Source organism: Hyaena hyaena, unplaced genomic scaffold (genome assembly GCF_003009895.1).
Source record: "Hyaena hyaena isolate Hyena2069 unplaced genomic scaffold, ASM300989v1 scaffold_37, whole genome shotgun sequence".
Lineage (NCBI taxonomy): Eukaryota > Metazoa > Chordata > Mammalia > Carnivora > Hyaenidae > Hyaena > Hyaena hyaena.
The window spans coordinates 3,036,717-3,064,072 of record NW_024080669.1 but is presented as its reverse complement, the minus strand read 5'-3'; the positions used below and the strand labels follow the sequence as shown (position 1 = coordinate 3,064,072).

General features: G+C 55.6%; 1 protein-coding gene and 1 long non-coding RNA gene across 2 annotated transcripts in view; one reads left to right on the top strand and one right to left on the bottom strand.

Moving 5' to 3' along the window:
- DSCAML1 (DS cell adhesion molecule like 1) overlaps nucleotides 1-27,356 on the bottom strand; it is a 348,318-nt gene that overhangs the window by 88,870 nt on the left and 232,092 nt on the right. The window contains 4 exon segments of the mRNA XM_039229392.1: nucleotides 1,491-1,787; nucleotides 3,486-3,761; nucleotides 7,396-7,674; nucleotides 13,625-13,771. Of these exon segments, the coding sequence (XP_039085323.1) occupies nucleotides 1,491-1,787; nucleotides 3,486-3,761; nucleotides 7,396-7,674; nucleotides 13,625-13,771 (999 nt within the window).
- On the top strand, nucleotides 25,667-27,098 carry LOC120230027. The gene is made up of 2 exons (XR_005527904.1): nucleotides 25,667-26,091; nucleotides 26,343-27,098. It is a non-coding gene; the product is annotated as an uncharacterized LOC120230027 (long non-coding RNA).

Below are 27,356 nucleotides of genomic sequence, written 5' to 3'. Positions count from 1 at the left end.
ACTGGGGGGAGAGGGAAGCCTTTACTGCAAGGCTCAAGGCAGAGGCTGGAGCCAGGGGCAGCCGTGGTCCCTCCAGGACCCCGTCACTAGCTTCAGGTGGGCACAGACATGCTCCCTTCGCGCCTGGGACTGGAGTCCACCCCTCTCATGGGACGCAGTGTGTGGGCCAAGCGAGGCCTCAGCAAGAAGCGACTTGGATTTGGGAGGACAGGTCCTCATTTACAAGGAGGTTCAGATGTGGGGGCTACAGTGGACATATGGAGATTTGGCTGCTCATCATGGCCTGGTACCAAAAAGGGTCCTGTATACGTTATACAGTTAAAGGACAGTAGGAAGGTCTTCGTTGCATGAGCTGATGATTTTTTTCCAAACAGTTTGAGTGCGTGTTGTGGGTCCCTGAGAAGGGGCCCTAAATGAGGGGCTCTGATCACACTGACTGTGGGGAGGAGGGTATCTTCAGCTGGGTTGCTAGGCAGGTGGCAATGTGGGAGTGGCGAAGGGGGCTCAGGAGCCACCAGGCAGGGTCGGTGCCGGAGTGGGTACAAGAAACTCCAGGCTTCGGGTTCCTCCCGAGAAGATGAGGGACTGGACTCGGGCATCCCAGGACCCTGTAGCTCTGAGCCTTCCGATGTGAAGAAGGCAGGAGGGTGGTCAATGGGAGCTGCCCCCCCTACGTGGGGTTGGAGACCTGGTGCAGGTGAGTTAATGTGAACCCTCCCTCCCCTTCCTGCCCCCACAGCAGCCACCGGTGCCCCTTCCCTCCTCCCCCTCCTCCGCCCTGGGGTTAGGAGTCCCCCATGGAGGGGCCACATGAGGACCGGCTGACCCCCCAGGGCTGTAAAGAGCTTCCGCGGGGGCTCTTCTCACCACAGCTCTTCTCAGCTGGGAGAGCTGAGATACGGGGGTGCTCATCTGAGGACTGCCTCCCCCACTCCTGGCGGTGCCTGCCACGGGGTCCCCCGCCCAGCCTGAGCCTCCCGCTCTTGATGGCGTGGACTCAGTGGGAAGAGGGGATGGCACACTGGGGGAAGGTAGCGTGCCTGCTCCTGGCTGCTTACGCCTCCTGCGGCATTCGAGGGGTGGCTCCGCGGGAGGACGCGGGGAGCACAGCTCTGATGGACACCCCCATCAAAGGCCAAGCCTGGCCCCTCCCATCCCTGTCCTTGTCCTTACAAGCCCCTGGGACCAGGGAGTTTTGATGGGGGTGTGGTGGGGGGCAGGTCACACTGGAAGAGGAGAAGAGGGAGGAGGAGGGGATGAGAATGCAAAGGTGGGGGGTGAACTGTACCAGACACACACACGCACACACAGAAGAAAGGATGACGGGGTTGTGGAGGGCAGGGAAAGGGGGAGAAAGCGAGGAGAGAGACCTCTCCTAAAATCAAAACGACAGTTAATAATAAGTACGAATCACCACAAGAATGATGGTAACCACAGAGATGGCAAAGGAACTCAAAAGCCTATTCTGATATTTAAATGTAGACAGGCACCTCTTACGTTTATTCGCGCCTGATATTCAGCACTGCCCACCGAGTTCCGCGCCGTGCACCGGTACACGCCCCCGTCGCGGATCTGGGGGCCCGTGACATTCATGTGGCTGATGGTGGTGCCGTCGGACATGGTGTACTGGTTAGTGCGGTGGCTGCCGTCCCGCACGATAGGCTCGTCGTCCAGGGCCCAGGTGACGGTGGGGGGCGGGGCGCCCTTCGCCGCACACATCAGCGAGAATTGCTCCCCGGGGTTGACCACCTTCTCGCTGAAGGACGAGACGATGCGGGGCGTGCCATCTGGAGGGAGGGAGGCACCCCCCCCTTAGGATCATGGAGCCACAGAGAAACCACCCAGCCAGGCCACCCCACTCCGGCCGCAGGGCAGGAGGCAAAGCGAATGCTCATGACAATGATTAGGACAGAACTCTCATGTGCTGTCCACACAATGCGTGAGGTGCCCATCACTCCTCCCCACGATTTAGGACTCCTGGATTTGAACCCTCCCGCAACCGCTCGTGAACTCTGTATCTTTGGGCAAGCCACTCAACTTCTCGGAGTCCTCCAACTTCTTGTCTGCAGAGGATGGAGATAATCGGGGATAGCCACTATGCCCTCCTCGCACTGAGGCTGGGAGATCGAAATGCATTACTGCCTTAAAGATGCTTGCTCAATAAACGTCAGCTCCTGTCGCCTTTTCCTTTTCCGCCTCTCCCCTCCCCGTGTTAGTGAGGACAGCAGGGCGCGGGAACCCCTTGCGGAACGAGGACCTGACTGGGCAGGACTCGCAGAGTCCGATTCCGGCGCTCATTCCAGCAGGCGGGAGTGGGGGAGGGGCGTGGCCCTGTTTGCAAAAAGCCTAAAGTCTGAGGCTCAGTTGCTGCGCCGAGGCACTGGTGCATGTGTGTGGCTGGACCTCAAGTCTCGGCTAACCCCATAGCCTGCACGGGACAGTTAACCCCGCTGCCTTACCATCCTGCATGGGACAGGGGGCACGGAATTCCTGACCGTGGCCAGCCCCCCACCCAGGGTTGTGGTAAAGGATTAAAGTACGTGTTAATGCACTTGAACAAGTAAAAACTAAAACCGACATTTAGGAAAAAGCAAGGCAAATGCAGCATGGATTTTACATCCCACCCACATTACACACCAAGATGCCGATGTTAATCCAGTCTGCCAGCCTCTAGCTGGGGGAGACTTTATCTAATACACGGGACAGCCTGGTGCCTCGCAGAGCCTGGGACGGCCCACTAGGGGTCACAGCCCTCGGCCCCTCCTCTGCTTCTTTTCCTGCACTCTCCCTTTCTGGCTGCCCCCCCTCCCTACTCTCTGCCCTTCCCACCAGCCTCATTTCCCCTATCCCTGCTCTGAACTGGCCATCAACAGCTGTCCTTCAGAAAATGTGTTGTGTTTAAAGGGAGACAGAAACAAGCGAAAACGCAGGTCTGTGATAAGAAACAGAGCCTGCTGTGAAGAGGCCTAACTCATGGAGGGGATTCAAAAACCCACAAGGCTGGCAGCAAGGGCAGAGAACGGGGAGAGGGGGATAGCCAGAAAGAGAGGGCTCAGGGAAGAAGGCAGAGGAGGGGCCGCGAAGGCAGCGACTCCTGGTGGGCAGTCCCAGGGCGTCTGTGAGATCGAAAGCCTTTGAGATCCCAAAGACGACCCCCTTAAGAGTGGGGTTCTGGTCACTTTGGAGGGCAGAGGCAATCTGACACGGTGGTTAAGAGACTTGAGTTCAGATCCCAACTCTGACTCTCGGCAGAGCTGTGTGACCTTGGGCAAATGAATGAAGCCTCGGTTTCCCCAACTGTAAAATAGGGAACGTTAAAAAAAAAAGGCATCTCCCCACAGGGCCCGTGGAAGGATCGGCTAAGACGGGCACCCACGCGGACAGGTGTCTGCTGTCAGAAGGACAGGGAGGCAGCCTGGGGCAGGGCACCTCCCGGCCAGGCTCCGGGGTCCTGAACCCGCCCGGGGCTGGCCGCCCCAGCTCACCCTCCAGCACGATGATGGCGAAGTCCTGCGCAGTCTGGGCCTTGCGAGTGGCGAAACACTGGTAGGCCCCCGAATGGCTCTTCTGGGCCGAGGCGATGAGCAGAGTCTCGTTGCTGAGCCCGCGGATGGAGACGGCTTCGTCCGGCAGCACCAGCTCGGTGTTGCGGTACCAGCGGATGGTGAACTCCGGGGAGCCCCGCAGGGCGCAGGACAGGATGACCGTGCTGCCGATGCCGGTCTTCAGCTTCTTTGGTGTCAGGGTCACGTGAAGAGGGTCTGGGCCGGGCCAGCAGGGGAGGGGGGGGAGGGGAGAGGTGCAGGGAGGAAGAGACAAGAAAACGGGCTTACTGTGGAGCAGTGTGGCTGGGGGTGGGCTGGGGGAGGCCCTGGTTCTGTCTCCAGGCTCCTTGTGAGGGGGGCCAGGCTGAGTGAATTCCCTGCCTAGACCTCAGTTTACTCGTCTGTCAAACGGCAGGGTCAGGCCGGGAGATCGCTCTGGACCTCTTGTTACGACTGCCTGCGTTTTCTTGATGTGTGTCCATTGGGTGGGGCCGGGGGGCTCCCTTCGGCTCATGAGGAGGATGGGAGGCTGGCTGGCTCACCATCTTCCCTGACCCCCAGCCCAGAAGCCAGGGAGGCCCTGGGCCCCACCTCACACACCCATACAGGTAACCGGTTGCTCACCGTCTGTTGCTCTGACTGCCTTTATGTGTACCAGGTGACTCTGCTCTCCACCCCCCCGCCCTGCTGCCGGCCCCCAGCTCCAAGCCTGCAGCCGCCCTCCCCCCTCCCTGTGTCCCCCATCTGTCCTCCGTGCTGTGGCTGCCCACTGTCGCGCTTGGGACGGCCATGGTGCCCAACAACTCTGTGTGGCATTCGAGGCCCTGAGAACCTGCCTCCCCACCTTCTGAGCTATACGGTTTTAGAACAGCGGTGCCCTGTCTGTGCATTCTGGGCTATTTCTTGCCCCGGAGCCTCCACCTAGAGCATTCTTTGTCCTCTTTGCCTAAGGCCTACTCCTTCTTCACACTGAGCTCAGGACACCTCGCCAGGAAGACTTCCTGGATACCACTCCCATCCCAGGCTGGGTAGGGACCCCTCTTCAGGACCTCCCTGTAACTATGACTACGCTGAGCACATGGTCTTTGAATCACTTCTCTGTGTCTGTCTCTCCCTCTGAGTTGTGAGCACTTGAGAGCAAGGCAGTGTCTGTCACCTTACATCTCTGCTGCTGCCTGAATCATGTCTATTACTGGCTGGCTGGCCGGCCACCAGCCCCGGGCTGGCCTCTCTCCCCAGGTCCCCGTGGGCTTGGGGCTCTCTACAGGAGAGCCCTATACAGGACCCCCATGAGGTAGCCTGGAGGACAGGGGGCTACGGCCTGGCCCAGTGGGGTGCAAAGGGCACAGGAGTCTGCTCACGCTGAGCTCCCCACTCTCCCCCAGAGGCCCTGCCCGGGAAGTGCAGGTGGCATCCCACATGTCCCGGTCCCCAGCCGGGGCTCCCGGGGCTCTGCCAGCAAGCTGCTTTCACCTTGCTGCCCTGCAGGACCTGGGGACGTGGTGGGAGGTGTGGTGGCAGAATGTGTGTGTGTGTGTGTGTGTGTGTGTGTGAAAAGCATGCTCTCCTCTCTATGCACCTGGCAGAGAGATGGAAGACAGAGAAAAGCTATGTCACTTCCCCTGGAACCTGGTTGTCCAGCGGAACCCAGTGTGGGGGGAAGGTGGGGAGCTGAATGTCAGAGGGGAGTCAGGTGCACCTACGTATACGAGGCAGCCGGGGCATGCACACGGCTGGGGGCGGTCACTTGTACATCCGGGTGCGTGTGCCTCGACGTGAGCACGCTGAGGAGGAGGCTGGCATGCACCTGTGGATGCTCACGGGTACTGTCTATGTGTGTGTGTGTGTGTGTGTGTGTGTACGGAGAAGCGGGCGTGTGGACTTTGGAGAAGCGGGCGTGTGGACTTTCCCCATCAGCCTGAACGTGTGTGTAGATGTGTGGGTGAGCCTCTGCTTGCCTGCGTGTCCTGAGGAGGGAGCGTGAACACCAAAGTACCCAGCGTCAGGCTTGCTATTTCCCGAGGACTCAGGGGTGCTCTGTCCTCCTGGCCTGTGCCCTGAGACAGCGTGCGTGCGTGTGTGTGTGTGTGTGTGTGTGTGTGTGTGTGTATGTGAGCGGGAGATGAGAGAGAGAGAGGGAGGAGAGAATGTGTGTGGGGAGGGTGGGGAAGGGGGGGCATATTAAATACTTTGGGACAGTACTCGGCGAGGGTGGGGTATCAGCTCTGGTCCTTCTGCCTGTCTGCCCTGCTGTCTGGGGCTCGTTAGCCCGCGAGGAGCCCCCTGTGCCCCGAAACGGGCTCTCAGGATTGTAACCTAAGCATGTACATCACGCACCCGAGTTTCTTGAGGCTCCTCCTGCTTCACGTGCCTTCACACGGGGGGACTTCTTCCCAGCACGGCAGACAACAAACGCACCCGCCTGTCAAGGTGCCCTTGTCTATGGGGAGGTGACGGGGCTCACCTCTGGGCTGAGGACGCCAGGACACCAGGCCCAGCAGGCCAGCCCAGCAGGGAGAACACCGGGGGTCCGCACGCCTGCAGCTCTATGCCCTTGAGACGGGTGGTGAGGGGGCGGGAGGGCTTCCCTGCTCCATCTTTGTGATGGAGGGAACTTCTCTGCAGGATGGGAGCTGGGGCCCCTCTGGACAGCCTCCTCCCACCACCGAGGTTGAGAGGCCCTCACGATGCCATTTGGTACTGCATTTGGGGCCTTGGGCTATGCTGTTGTTTGGCGGGAGTGGGGTTCCCCACGGGTCTCCAGAGCCCAGGCAGACTGCTGCCCACGCCCTCCCTGGGCCCAGACAGCAGGCAACTCGGAGAGTCGGCCTCTGGGTGCCAGAGCGTGAAGGTGCCTCTCGACTTTACAGACGGGGAGACTGAGGCCAGGCCATATGAGATGGGGGGGCGGGGTTCTTTCTCTGGCACCAGCCCCTCTGCCCCCCTGGGGCTCAGCAGCAGGGGTCTGCTAAGGTCTCCCACTCTCCACAGGGGCTCGCTGGACCCTTGGAGCCCCGGGGCTCTGGGGCGGGGGAGCAACAGGCAGGACCAGAGCTGATGGCCAGCTGGCGGGTCCCCGGAAGGTTGCCTTGGTCATATATGCCTGTGTCTGATCTGATTGCTCAGTGCCCCTCTCAATTATTGCTCAATATTCTGAACATCACCTCTGATGGGGTGCATAGGTCCTCTCTATGGATTAACATCAGCACTGTTTCTTTTAGGTCAGACCCTCCCACCTCCCAACAGGCCAGGAAGCCCTGTGAGCTCATTACCATCACTGTCACCCTCAGGATCCCTTCTGACCCTTGTGACCTCAGTAGGTAGGAAGGTCGAGATCATTATCCCACTTTACAGAAGAGGACACTTGAGGTGGTGATCTCCATTATGTGATTTGCCCAGGTTTGGGTACTATCTGATAATACCAGACCCAGGGGCGCCTGGGCGGCTCAGTCGATTAAGCATCCGACTTCAGCACAGATCATGATCTCACGGCTCGTGAGTTCGAGCCCTGTGTTGGGCCCTGTGCTGACAGTGCAGAGCCTGGAGCCTGCTTGGATTCTGTCTCTCTGTCTCTGTTTCTGTCTCTGTCTCTCTCTGCCCCTCCCCCACGCATGCTCTGTCTCTCTGTCTCTATCTCAAAAATAAATAAACATTAAAAAAAATGATACCAGAGCCAAAAAGCAGATCTTCTGGTTTCAAACCCGGATGGAGTTCCCTAGGATGTCAAACTGCCTCCCCAAACCAGGGGATCGTCCCCTGGGGCCGGCCAGAGGCAGGTACAGTCCCTCCCTGTCACACTGCAGTGCTCTCCAAGGTTACTGGGGCTGGAATAGGGGCTCCCCCCACTCACCAATGACTGTGAGGGTGCCTGTGGCCTCGGCTGAGCCAAAGGTGTTGGTGACCTCACAAATGTAGGTGCCGCTGTCCTCAGTCCGCAGGTCACTGATGGTCAGCCCTGTGATGCGTTTGGTCCAGCGGCTGTCGGCCGGGAGGGGCCGGCCGTCCTTGAGCCAGCGGATGGCGGGGATGGGGTAGCCCGAGGCGGTGCAGGGCAGCTCCATGGTGTGGCCGGCCCACACTTCCTGGGAATGGAAGCCGTCCAGGATGGTGGGGATCGACTCGGCAGGGTCTGGAAGGCAGAGAGCATCAGTGGCCCTGGCCGGGCCTGAGCAGGATGAACTGGCGGTGGGGATGGGGAGGCAAGCCCCAGAACAGGCACCTGCTGCCCCTGCATGGCCCAGTGACAACACCCCCTGATACCCCTGGGCCCACGCTCTCCTACTCAGGCCAGACCGAGGCCCTGAGAACCACGACTGGAAGCAGGGGCTTGTGGGGGAAGAGAATGGGGAGGGCAGACTAGGCTAGAGTGACAGACAGACAGATGGAACAACGCAAACAGCGAGGGGTGCAGGGAGGGAGAGGGTGTGGGGGAGGGCTCTGTTCACAGAGACGGAGACTGGAGCCCGGCCCAGACCCAGGCGCTGTCGTACATACATATCCTGCGATGTGAGAATCAGGGCTTCTCGAATTTGCGATTCTCGTTAAGTCTTGCTCTGGGCCTCAGACTGGACTGGGGGCACCCCTCGGGGATGGGGGAGCAATCCGCCCTGGCCCATCTCCTCCCACCAGCAGTCCGGCCAAACTCAGAGAGGGCCGTGCACTTCTGTCTGTGCCCAGAAGGATTCGCAAGTTCGGCCTTCTGCAAACAACACCTGTCATCCCCAACGGTTCTCTGTTTTACGTTCCCAGCCCGAGAGAAACCAGGGACCACCAATCCCGTGGCCCTAAAGTGCAGAAGCCCCAGGGCCCTGGCTGGCAGGGGTCTGTGTGTGATGGCTGCGACGTTTCTGGGTGCTGATCTGGCTGCTCCCGGCTTTTTTCTTACCCTACAAGGCCTCCCCGAGTTTTCTGCCTGGGGGGCCCTCCTGCTGCTATAAAGCCTGCATAGGCTCCCCTCTGCCTACGTGATACAACTCACACTTCTTATCTCGAGTTAGGCCTGCTGTGATGTAGGGTCTAGCCCCAGCCAGGTCGCTGGCCTAGCCTGCCCTCACCCACCTCCTCATGGCAGTGGTTTCCACTGGTGGCTTGCGGTGTCACCGCACTGCCCTCCCCCCGCCCCCGATGCCCAGCAGCCCCCTCTGCTTGGCCCACGCCTCCCCATTTTCCATAAACCAGCTTCAATGTCACCCCTTCTGGATGTCCCCTCCCCCGCCGTTCTCAGTGCATACCCACAGAGTTTCTTTTTTTTTATTTTATTTTATTTTCAAACAACCTTTCCTTTTTTAAAAATTTTTTTGTCTTCTTTCTTTTAAAAAAAATTTTTTTTAACGTTTATTTATTTTTGAGACAGAGAGAGACAGAGCATGAGCTGGGGAGGGGCAGAGAGAGAGGGACACACAGAATCTGAAACAGGCTCCAGGCTCTGAGCTGGCTGTCAGCACAGAGTCCGAGGCGGGGCTCGAACCCATGAACTGTGAGATCATGACCTGAGCCGAAGTTGGACGCTTAACCGACTGAACCACCCGGGAGCCCCAACCTTTCCTTTTTTTTAATGAAAGAGTTAAAAAGTGTAATACATGCCCATGGCAGAACTTCAGAAAGTACAGAGAGGTATCAGTGGAAGAGGGGAGGCTTCCTCACCCCTGCCCTCAGCCACCTCATTCCCCTCCCCAGAGGCCACCCCTGTTGCCGCTTCGCCCATGGTCCTTTGCTATAGCGGTTAGCACCAGGCCGTGTATCTGTCTTCTGCAGGAGACTGCGAGCCTCCGGAGCTGGTGTGGATCCGCTGTTGGATCTCCCATGCCTGCAGAGAGCAGGGCCCCGGCTGCTGAACCACGGATGTCTGGGGGAGGATGAATGGGGAGCACTCCGGCACAGGGTGGGCCGGTGGTCTGATTTTTCAACTTGCAGAGTTTTAAAGGCTCAGAGACTCGTGGAGCTGGCTTAGCAGTCTGGGAGACCCCAGGCAGGGGAGGGCCCTGAGACCAGAGAGGTGCGGCGACTGCCCGGAATCACACTGCAGGGCCAAGATCACCAGCCAGTCTCTCTGACCCTTGCTGAGTACACAGGGCCCAGGATGGAATAACCTAATACTGCATTTTGCTCAAGAGTGAACAGCGAGAGCGGCAGACGCCCCTCTGGCCCCTCCTTGACTGATGCCAAGTGTTCCCCATCCTCATCTCCGTCCCTTGGAGGAAGGTTGGGCTCGGAATTCTCTCTGGGAGAGAGGCTTTCTAGAAGACTCTCTACTCCCTCCCCACCTTCCCTTGCTCTCCAGAAAGAGCTCGGGCTGAGGATCAGGACAGCCTGGCACCGGCGTGCCCAGGACACAGATAAACCGTGTGTGTGACCTTGGGCGAGCCCTGTTAGGTCTTGGAGCCCACGATTCATCTGGGGGGGGGGGTTGGTACTGTTGCCTCTGCATCTGAACGCTTGTCATAGGCAACAGTGGCAAAAAAGAGCCTGGCTGAGCGAAACCACTATGCAGATGTGCCTGGCAGTTACTCTTTGGCACCCGCCCTCCCTCCCCACCAGCTTCTGCAGCCTCTTCCCCACACAACCCTGTGGGAAATGGTCGGGATAAACAAACCCGGTGCCAGGCAAGAATTACTCAATGTGACACTTAATTGATGCAAAATACACAAATTCCGTGGCACACCGCAGAATTTACAAGCGGAGGGGCCGACGGGGCGGTGGAGGAAGGGGCGGGGGGAGGGAATTAATCACCGAGTCTCAGGCGTGAAATTAAATTCTGAGGGAAAGAAACCTCTTTCATTACTCGGAGCAGAAGTAAAATGCTGCGGCGTGCACCGGCGACAGCCCGGGGGGATCGGGCGCTGCAGGGGCTGGGGGAGACAGATGGCCGTGCTGGGGCTGGGGGCGCCCCGGGGGCGCTGCTGAGACCTGCCCCAGTCGATGAGCAGTGCTCCCCTGGAAAGGCACCCTGAACACGGCTTCTGCACCTGGCTTAGCGCTCCCCGAGCTGGGGAACCCTGGGCTAGTCTGCCAGCCTCTCTGGTCACGATTTTCCTCTTTATAAATGCAGATAATGCCTATTCGATGGAGTTAATGCTCCTGGCAAGCTCTAAAAAGCACTGAACGGTAGTTTCGGGGATGTGTTTCTGGGGCTCTGCTATTCCTGCCACGGCCTCCTTCACCTTGGATGCTGCAGAAACATGGCTCTCCTCCTCTTCCCCAGCACAGGCACTTGGGAAGGGAGTAGGGGTAATAATCCAGCGACAACAGACCACCGCCCATGACTACCAGCCCCGCAACAGAGCAGCTACGCCCCCGAGCGCTCCCCACGTGGCAGACCCCGTGCTAAGCTTTTCCCATTTAGTATCTATTTCTCACAACAACCCTGGGGCGGGGGGTATGTTTTGTCGCTCCCATTTTACAGATGAGGAAGCTGAGGTTCGAGATGTTACTTCATTTAGGCCAGCTTGCCCAGCTAGTGAGTGGTGAGGCTCAGCCTGATGCGTGGGCTGGATTCAAAGGCCTTCCTTCCCGCCCTCTATATCAAACCGGGTGAGGACCTCATCAGATGGCCATCAGAGACACTCTGCCTCGTGGGCCCTTCTGTTCCTTCCTCTTGCCTCAGGGCCTGGGCAGACAGGGGCAGCCGTCCCTTGGGGTGAGCGGGCTCAGATCCCCTCAGGCACGGGGTGCCCTGCGGGGACTCTCCAGCCGCACCTCTCCATCTGCTGGCCTGGAGCTTCTGGCCAGAGAGGGGCCGCCTCCTTCCCAGCCACCAGCTGGGAGCCCTCGGGGGTGCCGGCCACTCGAGAGTGAGCCATCTCAGCGGACGTGGACAGCCTCTCTTGTTCGGGACTGACGAGCCCCGCCTCAAGCCGGAGAGGCTCTGCGGTGTGTGGGGCTGGAGGCGGAGGCCCGGAGCTCCCCGACGTGCCCCCTCGCACCCCCTCTGCACTGCCTTGCTCCAGTATCACTTGCATTTTTGCCGAGACAAGCAGCTTGCAGACGGCCTTGTCACATCACATCACATCAGGGCCGTGTCACCGGCAGGGCCCCTTCCCCTGGGCTCCCTCTGCCTCCTTCCCTCCGGGTCCCTCCTGCGTCTTTCAGATCTCGCTCACTCTTGTCTTCCCCTCTGCCTTTGTCTCTCTGCGGACGTTTTCTTCTGTTTCCTCCCTGTCCTGGGTCTCTCTGTGTCTGCACCTCTCCCCTTCTGTCTGTCTGGGGGCCTCCCCATCTTTACCCCTGTTTCTCCACCGGGGCTTCATCTCCGGTGCGTCGCATTCTCTTCCTACCTCCCCCGCTTCTCCTCACAGCTGGTGGGGAACGGAGACCAGAAGGAGAATGATCGGCATAACCTACAGTTTAGAGTGTTGTTCTTGAGAGACACCTGTCTGTTTCCCCCACAAAAGTGAAGGTGAGATGGGCAGGATGAAGGGGCCCAATATTTGTGCAGGAGAAAGAAGCCGGCATGAAGGAGGGGGTAGGGTTTCCGCACTGTGCCCACATTTGATGAGAAGCATGCTGATGAGATGCAAAGCAGCATGCAAATAAGTCCCTATAATTTGGAAGAAAACTACTCCCAACACATCTGGGGGCTGGGCTGCAGATTCTAAAGTCCAGCCACGAAGATAGGGCCTCTTAGTACAGCCCCGTTCCCTCCCCATATGACAGTACCGTTTCCCTTGGCATTGGTTAATTCCACAAATATTTACTTAGCACCTACTATGTGCCAGGCAGGGGGCCAGGTGCTGGAGACATAGAGGAGAATTGGAGAGCCCCATCCCTACCCTCTGGCTCCCACTCTCCTGTTCTCGCCTCCAAATGTGCTGGGCAAATGAGATAGGGTCTGGGCTGGAATTAATCTGGGTCCTCACCAAACCCCAGAAGGTCAGGGTCAGACAGAATCGGAGCGGTCATCTAGTGAAGCTACTTCTCCAGGGTCCCCGAGAGGCTGCGGGATTAGGGAAGTCTGATCTCCAAAACCACTGCTCTATCAGTTCACCCTCCTTCAAAGGCCACTCCAATCCCGCCTCCTCAACAGCAGAGACGGTCAAATTGTAGGTCACAAACTGCGAGGAACTCATGAAATCCATTTGGTTAGTTGTGACCAGCGTTTAGAGAAATCAAAATTGGAGAGAAATGAATAGAAAATATCAGAGTGCATTTAAATGCATGGGGTAGGAAATACCAGTGTGCGTCTCAGAGGCTAGGATAAAAATGTCTATCTGGAGACGGCGGTCAAAAGAGTTTGAAAAAGCACCCCTCCAGAAAGGCACTCCACGTGCCCTCCTTTACTCTGTGGCTCGGACATGAATGGGGAGGACCCTTTCCATGGGGGGTGTCCACACTCTAATTGCAGAGCGTGAGTTCTGGCTTTGCCTTCCACTGGTTAAACAGGGTAAGATGCTTGGCTTCCCTAAGATCTGATTTTCTCGCCTATAAAACACGACAGGCTATTATGTGTACATCTCATAAGGCTATTATGGTACCTAAAGGATAACAGAGGAGTGAGCTCTCTGGCACGCAGGGGACTTAATAAACATTAGCTTCCATCCCTCCTAAAAAGTGATAACCATTCCAGAATAAGAATCCTCAATTTAGTTTACAAATATTTTTGTGTATGAATTCTATTCTGCCTGCTTTCAAGCTATAACAAAAGAGACACATGCACCCATAAACACACCAAATAGAATCTTAAAATATATTTAGAGACACAAAGGACAAAAACTTCCCATATCTGATCTAATTTTGCCTAATCGTTACTATGTTTGAATAGCAGGCTTTATTTAGGAGCTTCCTGGCAGCAAAGGCAAAAAAAAAAAAAAAAAGGAACGAGAAGATGGATTCCATTAACCCTCATTATTTGATAAATGGCACCACATCGGTTCTCTGGGTGAGTTAGCTTCCTTAGGTACAGACTCCAAAGTCCTTACAGGAAGAGCACTCCACACCAAACCAGATGAGTTCTGCCCCAGTATGTCCTGTATCTGTGTTCTGGAAGCTCCTTCTCAGAGTCCCGACTGCCTACTCCCCGGTCCATGGTGCGGACCACCGCATGCCAGGGCTGGGCTGGCGGCCACCGCAACCCTCTCGCCTACCTGTCACGGAGAGGCGGGCCCCATTGCTCTGCCGGGTCTCCCCGCTGTATTTGTGCTTGGTGATGCAGCGATAGGTGGAGAGGGCGTCCTCCTTCTGCACGTCAGAGATGTATAGCCCGCCGTGGTGAGTAATAAAAAACCTGTTTTCTGGAGACACAAGATAATACAACCCATGACTCCCCTGGCGGGGCACACCACCGGAAGCAGCTCAGGCCGGCAGCCGGCCTTTCTCCCAGAACTGTTATTCCTTTAAGTGCAGATGCTTCAGACTTTTACAGAAGGACAGTGGGCTTCAGAGTCAGACCAAGACCTGGGTTCCAAACCGACTGTGTGATCTCTGGAAACTTATTAACTTCTCTGAGCCTTGTCTGTACCATGGGGTGCAAATAACACTTCAGAGGGTGGATATAAGGATTGAAAAAAATAATAAAGGGTTTGGCACATAGCAAGTGCTCACTTAGTGTCAGTCCTCATCTTTCCTATCTCTGAGCAAGAGCTTGCAAAGTTCTTTCACGTCCATCGCTCATTTGTTCTTTTGTGTGTCCGCTCCATTTTCAGGTCACAGCCAGTAAGGGGACCAGAACTCAGCCTTCTGGTTCACAGCTCTATGTACTCAACCAAACACAAGCATAAACCCTTTTCTCTCAATTTCAATCATATATTCACTCATCAAACAGTTATTGAAGCTAAGCTATGCTAGTAGCGGGGACCCAGAAATGCAGATATACGAAACTAATTCAACACACAGGTCTTGAATGCTCATTTGGAGCAAGGCGCAGGTGCAGGCTTTTCTTTTCCTGGCCCCTACATGGTCTTACTGTCGGGACTCAGCAGGGAAGCCAGAAGGACCGGCAGTAGACACCCCTTTTGCTGATTGTTACAAAAACTCCACTTAGAGATGGAACGGATTTCCTTGTCCCAGGTCCTAAGGCTGATCCCGAACTTGAGCTAGTGAGGGCTGATTTTATAAGGGGAGAATGTGGACTTGACGGTTGGGGAGCGGCTTGCATTCAGCTGCTTCCTCCCACAGGCAGGGAACTTCCCAGGCTGCCATTTCTACCAGGAGCGGGCACTGTAATCATGGCAGTGACAGTGACTTAAAAAAAAAAAAAAAAAAGCTGCAGGGGAGAAAGGAAGGACCTTCTAACATCAGAACGCCAGGTGTTCATAAGGACATATTTGGGGTAGCCCTGTGCCCTTCAAATCCTATTATTTAGAAGTCTGCTTCCTCCCGACTGGGGGCTGAGTGACACACCCCCCTCAACCCATGACGAGAACTCTGATACTGGCTCACTCTCCTATTAGACATATTCTGGGTGGCTCAGTCGGTTGAGCCTCTGACTTGGGCTCAGGTCATGCATGATCTCACCGTCTGTGAGTTCAAGCCCACATCAAGCTCACTGATGTCAGACTGTCAGAGCAGAGCCGCTTCAGATACTCTGTCCCCCTCTCTGTGTCTCTCTTCCTCTTGCACTCTCCCAAAAATAAATACTTTTTTTTAAAGGAAATATTCTGGGATACCCCACTCACCGAGCACGGGCCTCAGCACCAGGGGACGGGGATCTCACCAGGGACACTTTGCAATAGCGCATGTTGTATGTAGGGCTGAGGAGCAGAAAGTGTCTGATCATGGCTTTGACAAGGTTCTCCAGTCTTTCTCTGAATATCTCTGGGTTTGGGGAACTCACTACCTCACTCAGCAGCCCATCCCAAAGTGGAGAGCTCGGACTTTTAGAGAGACCTTCTGGGTCACAGGTGATCTCCTCTCGGCTCCCTCCAGGGGTCCTGGTTCTACTCGAGGGCGCCCCACAGAGCCAGCCTGAGCCTGTGTCACTGACCTACTTCCACACACGCTGGAAGGGAGCTGTTGTGCCCTTCGATGTTTCTTCAGGCTAAGCAGCGTAGGATTTTGTGTTTTAGCATTTATTTAATATGGTTTCAAATGACTTTTTCAGTCTGCATGATCTCTTGTTGATAAGCTTCGGTCTATCTACAAATCTAATTTTCCTGCTCTCCCATACACCTTTGTATAGGACTAGACCTACTATGTGCTACCACTTTGCCAAGGGGCCGGGATTTAACAATCAGCTTCGTGTGACCAGCGCAGGAAAGCCGGGCTGCAAACCCCCGGCCCAAGATGGTTGGCTTGTTTCTACAGCGGCTGGAGTGGGAGTGGAAGGCAGCACTCAGCCAACGCCCTGCTCTGTGTCTGTGCACCGCAGTGAGGACACCTGCCGTCTCTCCGCCCCTGGACACCTGGCTGTGCGGGGCCCACACCCGGGATGTCACACGGTTCCCTGCTGAGCGGCGTGTTGCTGGGCCCCCCCGGGGGTGCGCCCGGCCATCTGGCAGGCTGCCAGTCCTCTGGAGCCCCGCCACGCCCCTCCAGCACCCGGACCACACGTTGCGGGCCCCCACTCGGTGCTGTGGGGAAGAGACGTGGGGGAAGCGGGAGGCAGCCCGGCCCTGCTGCCAGCAGTCGGAGAGGACCCAGGGGAAGCACAGAGAAAGCCTGGCTTCCCCACCAGACTCTGAACGTGCCGTTTTGTCTCCATGTTGTGACATCCCAAAGTCAAATGCGGAAGCTCTCCCGTGATTTATTATGTAACTGGGACTGGAATGCAGAACTACGGGAGAGTGCTGCCGATCAGAAGTACCGGGGGCGTGGTGGCGGGGTGAGGAGAAACAGGAAGGACCCCCAGTCCAGCGCCGGCAGCTTGGCCCCCCAAGTCTCTTGCAGCCCCCTGGCACCCCAGAAAGATGGTGCACTTGATCCTGCTGGAATTCGAAGCTGGGAAGGGGTGCTGCGGTGATGTGGTGGGGAGCTGGGGTTTCTATAGCAACAAGCAGCTGCTGCATCTGATGTTTCACATCCTTCATTGTCCTCATTTCCCCCCTCCCTTCCCCCCTGTCTTGTGCATATTTAATTGCAGTAACGTTTCCAGACACAGTGTATCGCTCCTCCTGAAACAAAGGCGGCCGGCCGCAGCCAGGGGGATGCACAGCGCTGGAGAGAGGGGACGGAGAAATCAGGGGTATTATGTTAATCCCCCCTGAGGTGGGGGGGAACTTGTGCAACATCAGTTCTGCATGTTTGATGAGAATCAGATGACGGGCCCTGCTGGGGAAGGGGGGCAGCAAGAGGCCTGTGGAGTGAGCGGCAGGCGGCGTTGGGCAGGGTGGGGGGCACAGCCAGCTGGAAGGGGGGTTCAGAGGAGCCAGGGCCCCATAAAACAGCTGGCTTCCAGGGCTGGCTCTGATGGGGTGCATACCCCTGCACCCCAAATGGGACCAGCCATCCCTGGAAGGGGTGGAGGAGCATCTCCCCCACATCCCGGCTCCCTCTGTGTGCAGTAGCCTGGGTCCAGAGGAGGAAAGACAGAGGGGCAGCTTGCATCCTGAGGCCACGTGGGAATGTGTGTCTGGGATCACGTTTGGTCGACACCAGGATGCGGAGGTACTAATGGCATTTTGTGGTCAGGTACCAGCAATGCTGGGTATTAAATGCTGTCTGAGGCCAAATGCCAGGAGTGTCCACACAGGTTTACAGCAGAGGGTCACTTTCCCTTAGGCGCCAAGACTGGGACACAAAACTGTGTTTAGGGGCACCTGGGTGGCTCAGCTAGTTAAGCATCCAATTTGTGATTTCGGCTCAGGTCATGATCTCACAGTTTGTAAATCGAGCCCCATGTCAGACTCTGCACCGAGCGTGGAGACTGCTTGGGATTCTCTGTCTCCCTCTCTCTCTCTGCCTCTCCCCTGCTCGTGTTCTTTCTCTCTCTCTCAAAATAAATAAATAAACATTAAACAAAAGAACTATTTACATGTGGAGTCTGCCATTGATGCTGTTTGTCTGTCACATGTCAAAGGCTGTGGCTCATCTGTGAACACACCCATGACTGGGAAAGCGCTGTGTATGGTTATGGAAATCTTTCTGGGTTTTTATTTTTTTAATGTTTATTTATATTTGAAGGAGAGAGACAAAGACAGAGACAGAGGGTGAGTTGGGGAGGGGCAGAGAGAAGGAGATACAGACTCTGAAACAGGCTCCAGGCTTCGAGCTGTCAGCATAGAGCCCGACGTGGGGCTCAAACTCACAAACCGTGAGATCATGACCTGAGCCAGAGTCGGACGCTCAACCAACTGAGCCACCCAGGCGCCCCTCTTCTTTTTACTATTACTACAAATACTCCACCATCCTTCTGGGTGATCTGGAGAAGACCTCTGCTTTTTTTAAAGCTACATATTTACCAAGTACCTATTACATGTCAGGGCAAGGAATTTTGCAAACATTATCTTACTCAATCCCCGCGATGCTTTGAAATGGATACTGTTATTTTTACTAACCAAAGCACAGAGAGGTTAAATAACCCACCCATAGTCACACAGCTAGTAAGTGGTAGAGCCCCGATAATTAGTCTACTTCCTATGCTCTTCCAAAGCTCTGTGCTAGACTCTTTTAGAATAGCAGCACCTCTCAAAGGGACATATGGTCAGCCAGCTTCTGCTTGGCTGCTTCTGTCAGTGGGGTGGTCACTACCTTACAAAGGAGCACTCATTCAGTTCAGCTCAGTTCGGCTTGATTTATCAGGTCTTTCTGGGGCATCTCATCCTGGATGGGGCTCCCTGGAAAGATCTCGAACCTCTGCTCTTTGGGATTCCACAGTTAGAAGATGATGTCCTACCATCAGGAAAGGGGTCCGTTTGGGGGCTGCTGAAGGGTGGGGGAGGGGATTCGATGGAAGCCATTAGTGAGGAGAGAAGGATCAAGAGGGGCCAAGCTAGCTGCTGTGGTTGGCCGAGCCCAGGACTGGGTTGGAGTTCTGTCTCTGCGGCTCAAGATGGGGTGTGCCCTGGGTTGGATGATATCCACCCCCCGGCCAAATTAGTGTCTACCCAGAGCTTGTGACTGGGACCTTATTAGAAATAAGATCTTTGCAAATGTAATCAAGTGCAGGTGAGGTCACACTGGATTAGCATGGGCCCCGAACCCAGTGTGACTGGTGTTCTTCCAGGAACAGGGAGGTTTGAACACCGGCACACGAACACGGGGAGAGGGCCATGTGAAGACCGAGGCAGGGAGTCACCTACAGGGCTACCAGCAGCCCCGGGAGCCAGGGAGAGGCGAGCGAGACCCTTCCCCAAAGCGTGGGTAGGGAGCGCGCCCTGCCCGCACCCGGATTCGGGACTTCTGGCCTCCAGAACTGTGATGCTGTAAATCTCCATGGCGTTAAGCCATCAGCTTGTCACAATTTTCGACGGCAGCCCCCCCGGGGAACCGGCGCAGGGTGACCTTGGGGCGTTGGGTCATCTCTCAGGCCCTCAGGTGCCCCGTCTGCACAAAGAGCGAGGAGGTGGATCCGGTGTGTGCCTTCAAGCATGCCTGTACCTTAGAACCGTCTAAGGAGCTTTTCAAAGTAAACTCGGAAGCTCTAGGGGTGTGGCCTGGAAACCGACATTTAAAAAAAGCGTTTCGGCTTATGCACTGTGCGGCCAGGGCACAGAACCACTGGGTGACATAAACTCACAAGGCTCCTTCGCCCTGACAACTGATATCTCTATGATGGAGCCGGACTTCGGAGTCCTGCTTCTCCTTCAGGAAAAATGACACGATCCACAGGACTTGCATCGCAGAGCTGTTAGGACAGTCGGATGGAGCACAGCACGTGAGGGTCCCTTGCCCGAGCGGCCCCACCTCAAGGAGTGAGGGGCTCTCAGTCTCTGTGGCCAGGCTTCCTGCAAACTCCCCCTTCCTTCTTCCCCAGGGACGAAGGGAATAAATAACGGGGGCCCTCCTCGGCAATTCGGAGGCCCCGCATACAGGTGCTAAGGGAGCCAACAGCATCTTCTCTTTTTCTAAAAGGTCAGAGAGCCTGGCCTCAGAGACTCCCCAGAGCTGCAGGAGCCCCGGAGAGAGAGATGATACAAGCCTCAGGGCTCCTGGTGGTTCCGGAGAGTTCCAGAGGGTTGCGGGGGCGGGGGGGGGGGGGGGNTCAGAGAGCCTGGCCTCAGAGACTCCCCAGAGCTGCAGGAGCCCCGGAGAGAGAGATGATACAAGCCTCAGGGCTCCTGGTGGTTCCGGAGAGTTCGGGGGGGGGGGGGGGGGGTGTCAGTGGCCCTCTGCAGAGGTGCGGCCTCTCTCTGCTCTCAGAGGCAAGTGTGAGCAGAAGTTTGGTGGGGAGAGGGTGCTGGGCAGAGGAGGGGGAAGGACTGAGAGTTTTCAGAAAGGCGTGAGCTGGACAGGTCCCGCTCCAGCCTCTGGAGCAGGGAAGGAAAGTTACCGAATGCCGCAGGGACAGCAGCTTCCCAACTGGCCCCTTCTTTGGCCCCTGCCCCTTCTCCATCAGCTCCCAACCCAGAGTGGTGCTTTACAACCCAAGTCGGATTCTGTGGCTCCTTCACTCCAAACCCTCCAATGGTTTCTCACGTTACCCAGCATGAAAGCAGTGCTGATGGCAAAATAGGTGCCCTGGAAATAAATCTAGAATGAATGAATGAAACGTCCCCAAACTCTAAGGTAGATTTATCTCCATCCCACTCAGGAGGAAACAGGTGCTCAGAGAAGTCAGATAATTCTGCCTCCTCCAAGAAGCCTTCCCAGATTAGCCCACTTCCATTTCTGAGTGTTTCTACATGTGGCAAATCTCTTGCCACTGCTCATCTCCGTTTCTGCTATATTCAACCAGAGTTTTAAAAATAATTACTTTTGAGGATTCAAAAGTCAGGATTAAGTACCATGGTGGTTCCTTGAGATAATATAAATAGAATTACCATGTGATCCAGTAACTCTACTTCTGGGTATATACCCGGAAGGATTGAAAGCAGGTTCTTAAAAAGATGTTCTCTCACCTGTGTTCCAAGCATTAAATGCTGTAGTCAAGAGATGGAAATGACCCAAGTGTTCACTGATGGATGAGTCGACAAAGAGAAGGTGGTGTAGACATTCAATAGAATATTACTCAGCCTTAAAAGGGAAGGAAATTCTAACGCGGCTATGATATGGATGACCCTTGAGTACACTATGCTAAGTGAAATAAGGCAGTCACACAAAGGAAATGCTGCGATTCCACTGATACAAACTACCTGGAGTAGTCAGTTTCATAGAGATAGAAAGTAGAATTGTGGGTGCCAGGGGCTGGGGGGGTAGACGTTCCATGGGTACCAAGTTTCAGGTTTGCGAGATGAAGCTGCACTTAAGCGTGCCTGGACTTTAGACTGAGCTGCAATTCTACTGGAAAAAAACTTAACACTTAAAAATGATTATGAGGGCAAATTTTATATTATGTGTACTTTACCACAATTAAAATTTAAAAAACTTTTTTTTTTTTTTTTTTTTGGTAGGCTCCATGCCCGGCATGGGACCCAACGGAGGGCTTGAACTCACGACCTTGCAATCAAGATCTGAGCTGAGATCAAGAAGAGTCCAATGCTTGGGACGCCTGGGTGGCTCAGTCGGTTGAGTGGCCGACTTTGGCTCCGGTCATGATCTCACGATTTGTGGGTTCGAGCCCCGCATCGGGCCCTGTGCTGACAGCTCAGAGCCTGAAGCCTGCTTTGGATTGTGTGTCTCCCTCTCTCTCTACCCCTCTTCTACTTGCACTCTGTCTCTCTTTCTCTCTCAAGATAAACATTTAAAAAAATTAAGAAATAAAAAAAAAGAGTCTGACGCTTAACTGACTGAGCCACCCAGGTGCCCCTAAAATAAAAAAAAAAATTAAAGTTGAGATTATAAAGAACTGGAATGAGTGTCTTTAGGAAGAAGTAGTGAGCTTCCTGTCACCAGGGTTATTTAAGGAGAGGCTACAGAGACACTTGGCTGAGATACAGCATAGAGCATTTAAGTGTTGAATAAGAGAAATAAATTGGGTCATCTTTAAGATCCTTTCCTTCCCAGAAATGTATAAATTCCTAGCTTAAAGAATGGCAGAGCTGTGAGACTTCTTGAAGGTCAGCTCCTACAGTGGTTTTTAAATCAGGGTGCACGTGCTCATCGCCACCCCAGGACTTGGGCTGTGGTTATTCCCCTGTGCCTGAAATGCTCTTTCCTTGACTCACTCCTGGCCCCGTTCAGGTCTCTCTGTCCATGCGCTAGCTCGTTGGAGAGGCCTTGCCTGACCCCCTCTCTCAAAATTAGACTGGGCTCGGTGTCCCTGCCCAATTCCTTACCCTGCCTGTTTGTCTTCGGAGCACGTGGTGTTTCTCGCTGACAGCAAGGAGTTATTTTAGTACCCCGGCTCCAGAACATGGCTGGCGCATGGGAGGCAGTCAGTGCACATGGCGGGAATGGAGAAAGCCTGGTGACAGAGGAGGCAGCGCCCACAGAGTGAGACAGCGGGCTCTCCAGCCTGGAGTCCTGTCCCGAGGTCCCCCACACCCTGGGCTGGCTCCCCTCTGACCGCTGCTGCCGTACTGTAATGGTTTGGGCCACCGCTCCCCCCACGAGGGCCCCCAGCTCAGCTGAGTGCAGGCAGGGACATGAAAGCGGCACCGATGATGGTTTGGAACTAACACAAGGGAAGTAAACAGGCGAGGACGTGGCCGGGCAACCTGGACAGTGAACTATGGCTGAGGGCGGCCCCTGCAAGGAGTGACCTCACCTTCCCAGGAACTACTCAAGCACACGGAGACCCAGGGAGAAGAAGGGACAGGGACAAGCCCTCTCCAGCGTGCCTGAGGCTGGCCTTCCACTGCCCTTCCCTGACCGAGGTCCTACTTCTCCCTTAGCTGATTGGAGGGGAAATACTACCCTCGCCCGGAAGAGAGACCACTAACCACAGAGTTCCAGGGAGGAACCACCCTAGGGTCCCGGGGGCAGCTGTGAGACCGAGGTGTGCAATGCAGTGGGGAAGGCAGAGGGGCACTTTGCCCCTCTGTGGGCAGAGAAGAACGGAGCTGCTGTGGGCAGGCCATCTCTCTCTGCCTTCAGATGCTAGAGGTTCCCGCGGCTGGGCCTCTGTGGACCTGTGTCCAGGAAGCTGTAGCGGCAAGCTTCCCCTCTCTGGCCCTTCCGGGCATCCCTCATGGGTAGGGTCTGCTTGAGCTGGGAGCCGAATCCAGGCTTTGCTGGTAAAGTGTCTTAAATCGTTTTATAAACTCAGCAAGAAAGACACCGCAAAGTGCACGAATCAGTGAGTACCCACGCTCCAAGCACGTTCCCATACGTCCCCTCTGTTAAGCGGCATCACCAGCCCATCACCGGCAGCACGCGCTGCTCCTTCCGTTTTACCGATGAGGAGACTGTGACTCAAGTCATGCATCTAGTGAGTGGAAGAGCCAGGATTCCCCCTGGGTCTCCAGAACCAATCCGGAGCTGCCTTCGCCAAGCCCAGCCGCCTGGAGAGTGTGTGCTGTATTTCTGGAGGGGGCTCTGGCCAACCCCTTCCCTGTGTGGTGGACTTCTCCATCCCTTCTAATACCTGGAGTCAGAAATGGGAGGTTTGAGACCTGCCTCCCACCAACTGTGTGGCTTTAGGAAAATTCTTTAACCTTTCTTTTCTATTTATTTTTTAATGTTTATTTATTCTTGAGAGAGAGCGAGCGAGCAGGGGAGGGGCAGAGAGAGAAGGAGACACAGAATCCGAAGCAGGCTCTAGGCTCCAACCTGTCAGCACAGAGCCCGACATGGGGCTTGAACCCACAAACTGTGAGATCATGACCTGAGCCGAAGTCAGACCCTCAACCCACTGAGCCACCTGGGCGCCCCATCCCTTACCCTTTCCTATTAAGGGTTTCTGTTCTCTCCTCCACTAACTGGAGATACTGACCCTTGGTTGGCTCAGCTCATGGCATTCTTTTTCAACATCCATGTGACAATGTCTATGAAGGGTGCTGTGGTATTTACTGCACTACACACCATAACATGAAGCATCACAAATGCATGTGCAATTATGACATATATACATGGAGCACAGGTATTTTTCTAGGTATTGTGTTGAATGAATGGATCCTGGCCGTAGAGATGCTTCTGGGACCACGCTTCTCGGCTCCTGGAGTTAGAGACCCTCCTGAAGCAAGAAAACCAGAAGCTGAGGGAGGGCTTTTCGGCCCTGCCCACACCCATCATCCATCCCTACAAGGAAGGTCTTGATACACAACAGGGGCATGGAGTTGGGGCCGGAGGGAAGTGGGAAGAAATGGAGGGAGCTCTGCACCGAGAGCGGGATTTGGTGGGGGTTAGAAAAATCATTCAGTGTCTCTTAGAAAAGAAGACATACTTAGCCTGCCAAGACCCAAGTTTGTTTCTGCGGCAGCCTCAGGATGCCAAAGGCTTGAAGGGCCTCTCTTGGTCCCTGGGGCCATCCCAATTCCGCAAGAGTAATTGCAATCAATACAGGTTACGGGTTACAGCTCCATCCAATATAGATTTACAGAAACAATGTGGGCAGCCTGCAGCTCAGAGGTGAGCAGCACAGCTCAACCATAGGCAAGCTCTTCCCTCCTAGGCCGTCTTCCCCACGGGGAGGGGTGGGTGGGGGTAGTTGATGCTTCTGCTGGTAGAATCAGCCCTGCCTGGGGGTCCGGCACGCAGTCGCCTGCACGAAGCTCTCAAGGCCAGCTCTGTGCCTAGCTGCTTCCTTTTTCCCTTCCTGTGCTTCCCAGTGATTGTGAGACCCAGGGGTACCTGCCAGCCTGGGTTTGAAAAGCCCCAGGGAAGCCAAGGCCCACTCCGCCTCCTCTCATCCTTCGGACTCTGGATTCCCAGGGTTGGAAGTCCTCCGCCCCAAGCCCCCAGGAGAGATTTGCAGCATGGTGGACAGCACATGGCATTTGAGTCAGGAATCTGGATTGAGGTCCCAGCTCCAGTGCTGGCTGGCTCTAAGTCCTAGAGTCTCCCTGCTATGGGCTGAATTGTGTCCCCACGGAATTCCGATGTGAAGCCTTAATCACTGATGGATTGTATTGGGAGATAGGGCCTTTAAAGAGGTAATTAAGGCCAAGTGAGATCTTAACAGGTGGGGCCCTAATCCAATATGACTGGTATCCTTATAGGTAGAGGAAGAAGTGCCAGAGACATATGCACACAGAAGGAAGACCAGGGGCGGGGGACACAGTGACAGGGCAGCCCATCTGCAAGGCAAGAAGAGAGGGCTCAGGAAAAACCAAACGTGCCACTCTGGTCATTTTGTTATGGAATCGCTAGAATACGAATACGCCCCTCATCCAGACATGCTGTTCTCTGAGGGCTCTTCCAGCCCTAAGATTCTAGATAGAGTTGGGGCGAGCCGGTCCTGACTGTCATCGGGTATACCACACAGGGTGGGTATAGACAGTGAGAGCACAAGGGGTGGGGAGAGACTGAGCCAAGACCCCCTCAGTGGGCATCAGGTGCCAGGAGCAGAGGGAGACATTGTGCAGGGATGGGCAGGGGGCCGCCCCGGGGAGTGGGCCTTTGATCCCAGGTAGGGGCTCATCTGCACTTGCCATTAAAGGCCCAAATCTGCTCCACCGCACGTGACGCTCGAGGAGACGGAGGCACAGAGGGCCAGGCAGCGAGTCTGGGCCCACTGCCCTTCCCCCACGGAACTGAAGCCAGGCAGGGCACACACACTGGGGGCGTGAGGAGGACTAGATGAATGGGGGGTAGGGCTTCTGCTCTGAGGCTCGTACCGGGTACGTGGGGCCAGAAACTCGGCCCCGCCTCTAGCTGGCAGGGGGCACAGGCGACCACACAAGCTAGGGCTCCAGTGGGGAGCTGAGCCGGAGAGCTTCGCAGTCCCGTGACCAGCAGGTGGCCGGTCCGCCTGCCTGCTTCCTGGCGCAAGGGCTCCCAGGAGCTGGGGAAGGCAGCAGGGCCTCATGCTGGGCCCCCAGATATGACGCCAGGCTGGGCTGGGGCGTGGCTTCTGATGGGTGGCACCATGTACCACGTGTGTTCCCAGGGGCCTTGGGAGCAGGCCTGTGCCCTTCTGTCTCCACCACTGCCCCTGCAGGTGAGAGGGTGCGTGTCACGGAGGACACGGAACTATGGAGTGGTGCTGACCTTATCCTATTCTCACGAGGGGGACTCAGACTCAGTTTCCCCTGTAAGGCTGGAGGGTTCCAGAGCTGATCACAGGGGTCATTTTTCCCCTAGGCTGAGTCAAGCCGTGGCCAGGCTTAGCTCTAGCACGTGGCTAACTTTGAACTAGGTGCATGGAGGCAGTCTCATCTCCACGCCTCACACCTCCACCCAGCCATGGACTTCTGAGAAGGGCTGAGACTTTGCTTGCAAGAGTACCGTGGCCTAGAAATGTCATCTGGGGGGGGTCCCTCTTCCAGAAACACTAATGCAGAGCAGGCCTGGTGGGGCTGGAAAGAAGAAACCTGGTTTTGAATTTGCTGGGTGACTTCTGACAAGTTGCAGTGCCCCTCTGGACCCGTTTCCCTAAATGATGAAGGAGGGGATTGAACCATTTGGCCTCGAAGTTATCTCCCGAGCCTCCCTTCCCTTGTGATTCTATGATTTCTCTCTACTTTGCTGGACAAGGGTGAGTGTCTCTCCTCTTTTTAACCCCATCTCGGTCAGAGCTCTGAGGAGTGCTGAGCAAAGGAGCCAGTGTGGACTCAACCCTCCAGGGGAGGAGTCATTTACACACATACGACAGCCCCTGACCCCCACCGTCGCCCTAGACTGATCATGATGAACTGCTACCACGCGGGAGTCCCCATTTCTGCTCTGTAAGGGAGATTGGAGATTGGCCAGGTCCTCGATCTTTATCTCTGCCTTTGGCCTCTACAGGAGATGAGGTCGCTGGAGGGACAGGAATCTGAGGTCTCCTGAGGCCCAAGGAAGCTGATAGCACGGTGGAGCTGAAGAGGCCCCATCAGGATTCAGAAGGGCTTTGATTCGAAAGTCTCCCTTCCTTCTAGAAGGTGCTGGGTGAGCCACTGGACCTCGGAGAGCCTGTCTCCTGTGAAAATTAGACGGGTCAACGAATAGACCCAATGCAGTACCTGGTGCACAGGAGGGAGCCGGTTGGAAGTTATCGAATAACGGAATGAGTTAATGAATAGACACATGCATAACTCTCATAAGCGGCAGGGGAGGGGGCACCCGCCGCCTGACCTGGGCCTCAGCCTCCAAGCGCAGGGTGCTCCGACCATTCCCACCACCTCCAGCTGCCCACAGGCTGGCCTCCTTAGCAGGCGGGAGGGCGTGGACTCCCAGGGAGGTACCAGGCTCTGCTTCCTGAGGCCCCCGGCAGATTGACCGCTCAGGGCACCTGAGACCTAGAGGGGCATCAGCACTGTCACTGGAGCACCCCGGGGACCTGCAGGAGGTGCGGGGATGGAAGGGCTCGGGCCGGGGAACCAGCCGGAGAGCCTGGGCAGAGGGAGACAGAAAAGCAGTGGCCGGCTTCCCCTCTCCCAGAGTCCTTTTCTCCAAATACAGCTCTCTCCTTCTCTACCCCAGGATTAGCACACATCTCTCATTCTCCTATCGCAACAAGATTTTATTTCTAATTATGCTGTAATAAAACTGGAGCACTCCCAGGCTTCCTTTCAAATGACTTGTACACACACTGCCGATCGGATCCTCCTCAGCCCCATTGTAATAGCATTTCCCTGACATTCATTAGACATGCATGAGAGGGGCGCTTTAAGAATAGAATTGCATTTAAATGGATTTGCTGAGAGAGGAAGATGAAAAAGAGAGAGGCGAGGGGGGAGGAGGGAGAGGGAGAGAGGTCTGTTGAACAAACTACAAAAACAAGATACCATAATAACAGGGTGCTGAAATAAGCCTCTTTCT